The sequence below is a fragment of the Bombus bifarius genome, unplaced genomic scaffold (assembly GCF_011952205.1).
Source record: "Bombus bifarius isolate JDL3187 unplaced genomic scaffold, Bbif_JDL3187 scf7180000008047, whole genome shotgun sequence".
In the NCBI taxonomy this organism is placed as follows: Eukaryota; Metazoa; Arthropoda; class Insecta; order Hymenoptera; family Apidae; genus Bombus; species Bombus bifarius.
The window spans coordinates 2,301,295-2,313,757 of record NW_022884413.1 but is presented as its reverse complement, the minus strand read 5'-3'; the positions used below and the strand labels follow the sequence as shown (position 1 = coordinate 2,313,757).

Here is a 12,463-nt window from a genome sequence, read left to right as displayed (position 1 = left end):
TAAGGGGGTGATTCTACGCGAAAAAAGAAATCGAAAATATAGAATAGAATTTTTTTTCTTTTTTTTTTTAATTTTTCCGATCTACAGTGAGATCCGTTATAACGAGACGCGATAAAGTGGACGCGTACCGAGCGAAAATTCAAAGTCGATTTTCTCGAAAACAGAGCCTCGAACGAAAAATTTTTATTCTATATTTTCGACTTTTCGCGTAGAATCACCCCCTTTCCGCTTGTACCGCCGGTTACCAACCACCCTGTATATTTATCTCGATATATTTGTTATTAATATATGTAGAATATCTGTAAAAAGAATTTTTTCTAGTAAAATTTCCAAATAATCGTCATGTTTCTTTACGTTCTATTTAAAGAACAACGTAACTGACATTTCTTAAATTTGCATATATAAAAATTACACAATCACGTGATTCTGATTACATTAAATGTTTCGCAATGTTTCCTTAATGCTATCAGTTGATATAATATTTGTTATTTTATTGATTAAACGTGGAAATTAGCATAAACGTGTGTTTCATTTTGCGAACGAGCACGTTTATGATATATTGTTACTTGATAATCGAGGGGGTTCGAAGGAAAAGTAAATTTTAAATGTTAAAACACGTTGTTAACTCTACTCATAAAACTGTAACAATTCGTAAGAAAATTCCGATTATAAAGTTACATGTAACTATCGCTGTAACGTTATAATCGATCTAAAATTAATTTATAAAACAAACACGATATATTTTATGTTGCAGATAAATCCTCTTCAATCTGCGTCGAATACAAATACTTTTCGGTGAGTGCTTAAATACAATCTTTTTTATTCGATAGTTCGTTTACGAAAATACAACGTGCAAAGCGAATTACTTTAAAAATATAGAAATATTTTCCATAATAAATGTTCAATCTTTGCGTATAACACGTCTTTCACGTTTTTTATCACATTCGATGGAAGATCTAATGCCAATTAAAGTGTAACCTAATGCGACATTTAATATAAAACCTACTGTAAAACCTAGTTAGCGTAAGCTTTGTCATTAGCCGTAACCGAACCATACAATCTCATCCCTCGTAAGCATAGAATCGGACGCATATGTCACGTTCTTAAAACTGTTTTTGTTTTTTAGAGGAAATCACTTTGAGAAACTAGATTTCTAACATCTGTTCTCGTATTCGCTTCCTGAACATACGAACATCGATGCCACGTGCTTCCTACGTATCGTATAATAAATTTGAATTTAACCGAATTTAACCGAAGATGAATTTAAAAAACGGAATGAAAATATTTATTGCGAGATTGGCCATGGAAAATACTGGGCAAATATTTTCAATACAACTACTTGCTGTTTAGAAGAATAGGAAGAGATATTTAATGAAATTAACGTATTCCAATAAATCTACCAATATAAATCTATGATATAGTTAGTAGCAGATACTGCTGAAATCGAACGAATATCAAAGCTCAGTGCGCATCGCAGCACATGTTAGGTTTTGTACCTGTCGGCTCGATGTTCATGGGAATATACCGGCATGTGGTTTTTATCTGTGGCCATATGGCGTATCGGAAAATGCACGTGCGAAAGGATAGAGACAGAAATCCCGAGCAGAACACTGTCTTTTAATGCTGTCACAGTTTCGCGCAACACCACGACGAACGACCGACGATCAAATCTACGAACTGCTGGTAAAAGTTTAAAACGCGTCTCGTACTTGAAATTAAAAATTTCGTAAACGCAGAAGAAACTATTTCGAGGTAACGATAGAAATCACTACGCTGAAAACTGATTTTAATTTTCCCGTTGAACGAGTCGCGTTGAGATCGATTTCCACGACGGAGCTCTCCGGATCGATCACTTTCGTCTTTACTGCTATTCCCTTTCGCGACTCAACGATGCCTTTAACGCGGCAACGAAGAAAACATCTAAAGGGAAAATACAAACGCTTCTCGTTCTCCGTCTCTATTTGGGCGATTAACAAATATCGGATATAGCGACGCACCGAAGAAATACGCGATTATATAGACAAAAATTGTTCTTATCCGAACCACCTTTCTCCTTAGTACGAGTAATCGCTTAATTTCGATGCCTCGGAATGAGTGACACTTTCTTAAAGATACTCGCCAGACGTTTAACGTTTGACTTCTTGATGGAAAATTATATTTTATCACGATGCTCGTCTTACTGATATCGATCGTGCTACTCAACGATAACGTCTAATCGTTTCTCGATAGATCTTTTTCTTCGGGGTGGGGAAAAAAAACGAGGTTTTAACTTTATCTTTTTGAAATTAATACGATATATTTGCAGCGTCTAATCATTGTTTTTTTTTTTTTTTTTCAAAACTTCACTCGTTATATTCACCGTAAATAAGCTTTTTTACCTCGCGTACGTTTGTATACCTCCATGACGCGTGAATTTACCATACAAAATTTGTTTATTTACGCTTGTTAGCAAAGTGCTGCTTTCGTGAATACGAATTCAACATTGTGTTAGCGAAATACAGCTTTCGCGAATATGAATTCTAATTTAGCTACTTTCTTTTAATATCATCGTGTTCGTTACGTGTTGTAAAAATATTTCTTTTTCATTTCCGGCCAGCGTAAACGGCATTCTATCAGAAACTCTGCTCTTTATTTTTTCACCTATAGCTCTTTAATAAATTACTTTTTAAATCAACGTTTGCGATTTTTCCAATTTTTACTTTACTTTATTTATACCAAATATTTATATACTTCGTTAAAAGCATCTGTCGTTCCATGTTATCGAAATCGACGTCAAACTGCTGTTTAGCCACTTGTCACATCCTTCTCGAAAAGATAGTTTTCTAAAAAGTTATTCCGTAAATCAATATCCAATCTCCGATTGTTTCCTTTTACGCGTCGAAAATTTCATTGTAATTCTCCAATACGAATTTAAGAAACAATTTACTGCTTTCCACTTACGTAAAGACATTGTCAGTGATTTCTCCGCGATAAAATCGTTCTCTCGTAAATCGTTCCTGAAGCGAGACGTTAGCTTGCTACTTATCCATTTCCATGGTCGATCCACTCGTTACTCTTCGAAAGAGAACAAGAAACGTTCTAGCTCTGTCACGACACTCGTACATAATGTAAAATGAAACGTACTAACGGAACGAGTACTCTCAAATTTTGTCAAATATTTTGCCCCAATTTCATATCGTTATTCTTCGATTAACTTAAAACATACAACTCGGAAGAAGCTACCGATATTTTACATTCCGTTTAGATACCATTTTCTAAAAATACACGCCTAACAACACTCTGTACGTAGTAAACCACATCATCGATAAAGCGTCAAGCTCCACGTTCTCTATATTCTTATCTCAAATACGATTCTTCTTACGGATCGTCTGATGTACTTCATCGGTTCTTTCCCGCTCATCCGTGAACTATCCACGTGCCTTTCTTACATACGTGATCTCTCTCTCTCTCTCTCTTTCTCTCTCTCATTCACTCTCTCACTCACTCGCCAACCCCTCCCCCTTCCTCTAATTTACTCGAACGCGTACTATAACATCGACTAGAAAAAGCAAACCCTCTCGCCAGTTCACCTTCGTGCAACCGCAAGTGCGCTTTCTTCTTTTCTTCCCTCCTTCTTCTAGGCAGCGTCCTCTCGTTTCCTTCGCCTCTGGTGCCGCTCCTTTCTTCGTGCACCTGTGCTCACGCACGTCGCCGCGATATACACCGTGCTGCAATCGTACCGTGCTGGAACGCGTGTACGCACGTGAAAAGGTCGACGAAAATAGTCGCGTTAGCCTGCTACCTTTTGTACGTGCCGATCAAGGCTGTTCGAACGTTATTTTCGTCGATGGGGTCATTTTACGCGAGCCCCGTGCAAATAAACGGGGCGAATTTATTCGGTTCGATTAAATTCGATTCGATTACCTCGCGCTCCTTCGCAATCACGGATCGTGACGGTGTAACGAGTGAACTCGCTTCTTCTCGCCTCCGGACTTCTTCGTTTTTACGATGAATTGCGAGTTCAGTCGCGGATCACAGCGTACAGATTAATCCGGATTTTTCTTTTACAAGTGGTTTTCAAAAAATCGTGCCTCGCTTCCTACTTAACATTTCGATTTCTTCCATTACGGTTCGTTATTCGTTCAACGTTTCTGCGATTTAATTTTTAATCTCATAATATTTAAACTCGTATTGAGAAGTACAGCGCGTTGGCGAAAATCATCGAAACACGTTAAAGACGAAGAAAAATCATTGTATGCAAATATGTCGCATGATTTGTAACTACAATGAATCTTAAGACGTATCGACTTCCTCACCTCGTAGTTAGCCGTTCGAACGACGAAAGCTCGCGAGCATTTATTAACCAAGTATAACGATTTTTGCGAACATTAGTTTCGCGTTGTTGGTTATTGTTGCAAGACAATGTTGTTTCCTACGTAGTAGTTTTTCTGCGTTGGTATCACGTCGAAAAACAAAGTGAGGAAGGACGAAACCATAAATGCAGCTGCCAACTTTCTTTCTCTACGATCGTAGTGATACACTGGTACGAAAAGTAAATCAAGGAGGCACAGCTGCGTGAAAAAATACACCCATTCATAAAATACAGTCTCGTTAGCAATTTGGTAACTATTTGGTAACAACAATTTCGTAATTCTTGCGATAAAGTCTTTCTTTCGTTTATTTTACTTTTGACTTTGCGTCGTGCAATACGACAAGTGCTTTGCACCAAGCTTGATATTTTAATTGTGTACTTACATTGATATTAATTGAATGTGTACTTACGAATTTCAGAAAGCCCGTTTATCTGTACTTTCGATATCGCAACAATTTTACAATAAGATCAAGTTGTAACAAGTTCAGAGCTTCGAGCTTTTATCTAAAGCAAAAGGTAAACTGAAACACGTATATGTAACATTATCTTTCTAACTGTTGCTACACAGAATCACGACGATAGTCATTCGAAAAGCAAACATATTCGTATTACGTTACATCGACTTCGAGTCGTGGACGTCGACGAATAATAATCTCCGAATCGTGACTGTATCCGAAGAAAATTTGAATTTCTAAAGCCACTTACCTCAATACCTTATTTGCATTTTACCTCGCGTTTTTCTCATAGAACCTGATTCCGTTTGTGTCAACCGGAAATGTCAAGCGAGAAGGGGATGTTTTTCCCATTTTGCAAATCGATTCGAAGAAACATATACGTATAGAAATTCATGGATGAGTTTAAGAATAAAAAGTCGTATTGGACAAATTTTTTAACAGTTCGTTCGTTCCACTCGAGACTATCCGCCAAATGTCCTTATCAAATACGAAATAACATCAAACGCTAAACGAAACATGTCTGGTTACTCGAGATCCCGAATCTTCTACCCCCTACTGGCGTTGTCGCGAGAAGGCCACGTGAAATCTCTATCGAATGATCTATAAACGCAGGAAACCCTGTTGGGTTTCGCGGTGAACTTTTCTCAGTCGTGTCTCAGCAGATGTACGACCATTTGCCATGGCAGCTGCACTCCTCACCACCGTAAACTTGAAGCACCAGTCCCGGATCTTCGTTCTACCTGACCCTACCCTCACGGTTTTAACCATCCTCCGAATCTTCGCGAAATATCCTCCTCGATTCTGTATTGGACGTGAGGAATTTTTACAAAATTGCACACCGATCTTTCCAATGTATTAATTGATGGAAAGTTGGCCGAAGCAGATCGGCATTTCCCGTTGTAATCTCGTAATCGCGCGATAAACCGGTTTCTCGCGGTGCAAATTCGAGTTTGCTCGATAGAGAAATGCACGGAGGCACCAAGAACGCTTCGTATAGCCCTGGTTAGTTTGAGAGTAGGGAAAAGGTAGCTGGGTCTGAGTGGAACATTCATCGTCCAAGGATGGAGTGGGGGTTGACTCGTGCTCGTATCTAAATGGACGAAAAACAGGGACAACGATCTCGTGCCCGTAGCCACTGGAGAACCACCAAAGTAGCTTAATTTCAATTTTCCCTGTATTACATTTTTTATGGTTAGGAAAAAATTTGTCGATGTGTAAGATGCTTTGGATGGAAAAATGGCCGCAGAGAACAAAAGCGATGGTCGGGTTGGAAGAATTTGATGAAATTTTAATTGAAGAAAAGTTAGTCTTGGAATGCATCAATTTGCGTAATGCAAACGAAATACGATTTGTACGATAAATTGTAAATAAATCGTGATAGATACGAACAGATAGGGTGAGAGCCGAAAATGACTATGCACTTTGTAGATACAAAATTTATTTAAAGACTCTTACAAATATTTAAAAAATTAGAAATTATACAAATTGAAAACTCGTTAAAACGATATACGATATGTAGAGAAGTACAAATTAATGGTAAAACACAGGTAAATCGATATTATAGGAATCTGATTTTTGTAAGGTATATATTCGCTTGTGGGTCATTGTACATACGATAAATATATTTATTTATAGACAGGTGTATTTGTAACGCAAATATTTTTTTAAAAAAGGTAAAAAGGAATCTACTCGACCTCTCGTCGTAAACGTAGCACCGATCTTCCTCGAATTCAGGATTCTTCGAGCCTTAATTTTTCTTGACTCTACCCGTTTCTCTTCTCTTCTCTTCTCTTATCATATCACACGGTCTGATAACTTTCTCCAAGCTTTATTACACGGTACCGAAATAGGGTACAATCTATTTGCCTCTGGACTTTTGGTTCGTACTTGAAGATGTACTTGAAGAGACACAGGGCATCGATGGAAATAAGTACATGCCTGGGGCGCCGTAGGACCCGGGTAGAGCGACATGGGCCCGTTTGAACTACGGCATTCACGTCCCGAGTGTTTCAGGGGGGGGTTCTTGCACGTCTCTGGTGTCGGAATACCGGAAGGTTGTACGTGTATATCATCGTCTCGTCGAGAGCTTTTCTATTACCTCGTGTTGTTCAGTGAAAGTGAAACGCGTTCACCTCGTGTCTATATCGCGACGAAAGTGAAGCGACTGATAACGTGTTCTACTCGATGCTTTTTCGTTTTTACCTTACTGATAAAACGGAGCTGCAACTATCCAAAGCTACACGCGAGCATGATACCTTCACCAGGTGGCGCGGAGGTTCTTCAAATAAGAAACGACCGTTTTACTCAAATGTAAGAGAATGTGCGTGTGATCCGATCGAGCATTAGGATCTTTCAAAATTTATAAGCAGCACTTCGGAAAATTGGAAAAACTGTCGCGTGCCAGAATTTTCGAGAATTTTGTCCACACTTCGTCTCGTCACCCGAGATACGGAATTTTGGTGATAAGTTTGTAAAATCCAGTTATAAATGATCTTTATCTTATATTTTCGGAATAAGTAGAACGTTCTGTGGTCTGTTCCTATGGATGACGGTCAGTTCGTTGATGCGACAGATCAAACGTACGCTACAGTTCCGGTGGGGTCGGCGGAAGTAGCTGAGCGTAACGGCGGCAGTTCTAACGGAAAAACGTGGGAACTAGTATCGTCGTGGCTCTACTCTTCATTAGCTGACGCGTGTTAAAATACGATCATCTTGTTAAAACATCCACGTAACGGACAAACTCTTCTTCTGTCTCGAATTGTAAAATAGAACGTATACAAACTCTTCTGCAACGTAAGAAAGAGAAAAATAATAGGCGGTGACAGAATATTTTACGAAAACCTTTGACAAGACGTAAAACTAGTTAAATAATTTACAGACGATTCTTTCTTTTTCTCTCTTCTCCTTCCTTTTCGTTACGATTCAAATATTTCATAATAACAAATCGACCTCGCAATCAAAAGTAAAAGATAAAATGACGTTCTTCCGTTGATCGACCTTTCGATCGAAACGAACGCTCGTAAATATTCGATAACCTCCGCGAGGAAACGGAATCGCATTCGAGTAACGGTTTCCTGTCGACGCGGTTGAAAGGCTTTTCGTCTCGTTCGAAGACTCGGGGAGAACACTCTCGTAATTCTCTCTTACAATAGCGTTCGACTATTAAGCGGTCGACGAGCGAGACGACTTCGGATGAAATTTGCACCTTTGCGGCGGTTTCGGAACTATTTGATTCGTGTCTCCCTCGTAAGGAATTGGAAGCGGCTGCTCGTAATTAGAAAAGGAGTATATAGACAGAGGAAACGGAGCAAAGTATCCGTCGAAGACAAAGAATCAAAGGCAGAGAGGCTGTTAGTTCGGTACGATGCTTCCGAGACGATTCGAGAATTTCTCTTCCCTCGGGAACTCTCGACAGTCTTTTTGACTCTCGCACGAGTTAAAGGGACAATGCGGCCACGATCGAATCGTGAACTCGACTAAACCACGAACGAATAACCGTGGTAGGATTCGTCATCGATTAAAAATAACGAGCCACGGAGATAGACGCGTCGACGCGATCATCGTCGAGCAGTAAAAAGCGGTGCGTATCGTACGGATAGCGAACGAGCAACAGGATATAATGTAGTCGATCCCCACTGGTCTAACGTAAGGTAAACTAGACAAAAGAGACGCGACGAGCGCGAAACCGAGAAAGAGTAGCTGAGATCCCACTCTGGGCACAGTCCATGACGTCAACCTCTGAGGCCAAGTCGTACGACCAGTTTGAACTGCTAGCTCGCGGTAAGAAGGGAAGAAGAAGATGAGGAAGAAGCGTCGCTAGTCTGTTCGCCCGTTCCTCGAACCGTCCCCGATACATCGACGTTTTTACCGGCCGGTTTCTCGTTACGCAGCGCCGCCATTACGATTCAAAAACATTCTCCGATCATTCATCGAGAGACAATAGCTGGTTTCAAATATTTCGGCTTTCTATCGTTGATCAAACGCGTGGTCAAAGTGTCAGGTAAAAGGATACGAGGAGTTTGTTCGTTCGCGTTTGGAACTAGCAGTGACGGAAGAAGAGGAAGAATAGAAAGAAGAGCGTCGTATAGCGTTGCACAGAGTCGACAGAGTTGACAGATCAGAGAAGCGATCGAGAGATAGATTGGATTATGAATTTGACAAGCGCGTTCGAGTAAAAGAGTCGAGTAGGAGGACGTAGAAGCTTCGTTTCTATTTGAGATCGGTCGTATCGGTTAGTATCGACGAAAGAAAAGAACTGTCGAGATTCGTTTGAAAGATCGATATTCAGGATCGATTAAACGAGCGTGGTCAGAATGTCGAGGTTCGCAATTTGTCGGGATTAATAGGAACCAAAAAAAAAAAAAAAAAAAAAAAAAACGAGGAAGAGTAGAAAGAAGAGGTACGGTGTCGCGCAGAGTTGTACACAATGTGGTGACAGTGACAAGTAGTGATGCGTGAATTTGTGCAGCGTATAGAGGCTCGCGAATACCCACGATGAAACTCGGTCGTTCGGTGACGGTACCTTGGTCGATCGGGAAGCCCCCACAGTTACCCGCCTCCTCAGTCCTCAGTGCTGCACCTTCGCTCGGACACTACGGTGTCTTATTCGATCGAGCGAATTCGTAGCTTGATCGAGTAACTACCGCCGAAAGGTACGTGTACGGTGCACGTGTGTCCACGAGATCGTTGCTAATAGCGCGGCAGTGTAACGAGTTCGATCGAAAACGACGCGTTATGTTTCGACCGTGCAAGGTAATTTAATAGCGTTGTTATTCGTGGCTCTTATCGTGATTCTCTCTCGACGTCTTCTTCGAGTCTTGGGTGTTGAAATCATTCGATACGTACATTTGCCATCTCGAAGCGGTACGTGGCACGAACAAAACGTAGAAACGACGATAAACTCGAACGTTGAGAATTCAAAGCACGTCAAGGGCCTCGCGCGATTCACGCATAAATCTGGCAGATAGAGCGTACACGTTAGCTCGCCTCGTCGAGTCAAACGGAAAAAGCAAGGCCACGTCAGTCGCAAAATTCTCGAAAATTCCGGTACACGCCAAACGAAAATTCCCTTCTATTATTAATGATAATGGAACGTCGAATTCATACATGTTTGAACGATTCTTCGACTTCGTTGAATCATAGGTGACTTGACTCTAGCTTGTACCGTGTGTCCGATGCGGTAAGTGCCATTGATGGCCTATATCGAGTGCGCGTGGACGAGATCGTCGATATCGCGATAGTGTGGCGTTAAAGAAAATAGCGACAGTGCGGAAGAAAGTGTTGGAAGGAGAAATTAATGGACGAGAATAAACGACGATCGTGAAAAACGTGCGTGGACATAGAGGAAAAGAAGCAAAGTGCACGGACGTTCGATGATATCGTCACTGTGCATGGTGTACAGAGGGAAACAACCAACGACGAGACACGGGACGTTGTGTTTGGATACTTGACGCGGTCGCTACTGCGCGTTGTGAAAACATCGAGGCCAAAGGAGAAATGGGAAACCACCCGTCCGCCCACCAGCCGCTCGAGAGAGCTACCAGCCATGCTGGAAATGGTCTTCGCCTCTCGGTACGTTCGCGATCTTGTTTTACGTCAACGATAACTCTCGCAGATGCCCACGTGTGACGTGCACGCCTCTCTCGATGCAATATCGTTAAATGGAGCGTATACACGTTGTTTCGCGTGTTACGTGTTCCTCCATCCTCCAGAGTCGTTCGGCCTTTGAAGCCTCTCGACCTTCCACCGCGCACTTTCGGCCTTTTACTTTGCTCAACAGCCGATATGCTTGCGTCGATCGCTTTGGTCAGAATTTTAGAAACTATCGTAAAGGAGGCAGGTCGAGCTTTTTAGATGGGATAGGGGATATTTCGTGTAAAATTAGAATTTGAAAAGGGGATGGGCCGTGTATAAAAGTTAATACCAATTACAGTATCGAGTGACGTGGTAACGATCAGTGGTAAGTACTAGATCAGAATCGACCAATTTTGGGGAATTTTTAAGTAAAAGAAAATCTTTCCTTCACTTTGAGCGAATTCTAAACACGAAAAATCTAAAACGGGAAACATTCTTTTTTCGTATGTTTCTTCTTCTACTCTCCTACTGCCGATAAGAGCGAAACTTTCTCGAAACTCCATAGAATAATAGAAAAGATATGGGATACTCTTAGAAACGTCCAATTTTTACGTATTCTCAGCGATCGTGTTTATTATCGCTAAAGATTTTATCGAGATCATAAATACGTATCGTGAGTCAGAAGTAATAACAAATGTTCCTAAAAATAATTAGCAGACCCTCTACTCGGTTGATTTTATCACTTAAGAATATAATCGATATTTTCGAAAGTTTCAACGACTTCTTTAAATTGTCCGTTTAGAGCAAATATTACGACAGCCGACCGTTCCATCTTCGAAATTGCAATTATTTTCTTGAATTATCCAGATGGCCGGTGTTCTAATTATTTTGAGTAAGATATTTAGAATTCAAGCGGCAAAAGACTCTGACAGAGAAAGCATAAGAAATTGCTTTTGAGCCGTAGCATCAGAATTTTTGATAAGAATATCGTTTGAAGGTTGTGTACAATAAATTGGGACTATAGGCTTTAACGAGAACCAGCGAACACCAGTATACGAGGAACGAACGATTTCATACCATTAGCAAAATGTATTTCTCTCTCTATGTATATATATATACACTTTAGCTTAATAATACAAATAATAGCGTCAATAATATGAATGGTTACATTAAAAAGTAAAAGTTCAAAAATCGATAGGTTCCGACACAGACACAGAGACGTCCATGCTACATCTTCCTACGTAAAATACGAAAAAAGATGTAAAGAAACCGAAAGATGTGTAGACGAAGTAAACATATCGAAAAAGTAAAGCTTTCGGTGCGGTGAAACTGTCCGAAGCAGCGAAACTGGATTCCGTTGTTTGTCCAAGAAAAACAATTTTTATGAAATATTACTTAGGGCGTTTGATTTCGAACTTCTTCGATTCAAGCGCGTATTAAATTCGGCCTTCGTCGTGGGCGGATGAGTATTTTCGTGGACTGGATCAAACTGGTCCTGTAAAGGTCACGATGAAGGTCGCTTACATTCCATTTTATTCCCCAGATTTCGGATCCCTTGAATTTTTCGTTCGGCTTGTGTCCATTCACGATTATATCGTCCTTTTCCTCCCATCTTTCGCGATAAAAAATGATAATTTCGCTGCGATTTGTTTGTCTAATATTAACTCGCCAATTACATACTCATTTACGTAAAAGCTTGTACCGATCGCATAGCAATTACGACTAGTTAGGTTTTTAGCGAAACTGGTGAAAAATCCATTCGTATGCGTATAAAGTAAATGAAATTAAATGATCTGAGACTGATAAATTTCGGAACAAAGCTACCAAAGTATGTATCGATTTAACGACGCTATCGAGTCGTGTAGATCCAAACACGATAGAAGTGTTAATAAGTTTGTTTCGCGTTACAAATTACAAACACATGCTTCGCGTTGCATCGTCGTCTAATTGCTGCCTGTCGTGTCACTCGCATCGACAGAACGCAGTGAATTTGAAAAGCAAAGCGAAGCAAAGATCCTTTGAAGACTGGTCGACCAACCGTCGATCAAACGGTCTTTTCTTTCTTCTCTTTATTCGCATCGCA

General features: G+C 40.4%; 1 protein-coding gene across 4 annotated transcripts in view; it reads left to right on the top strand.

The window, feature by feature from the left end:
• Positions 1 to 12,463, top strand: part of LOC117208000 (protein numb) — a 59,597-nt gene that overhangs the window by 22,778 nt on the left and 24,356 nt on the right. The window contains exon 2 of one of the 4 annotated variants that reach the window (XM_033448791.1): positions 755 to 795. The exons of 1 other annotated variant lie outside the window; for it this stretch is intronic. Coding sequence is in view for 2 of the 3 variants with exons in the window: in XM_033448790.1 (XP_033304681.1) it covers positions 10,303 to 10,377 (75 nt within the window). In the remaining variant the exon portion in view is untranslated. Of the gene's footprint in view, positions 1 to 754; positions 796 to 10,051; positions 10,378 to 12,463 lie in introns of those variants that run through there. 2 more of the 4 variants (XM_033448790.1, XM_033448789.1) reach the window with 2 other exon arrangements.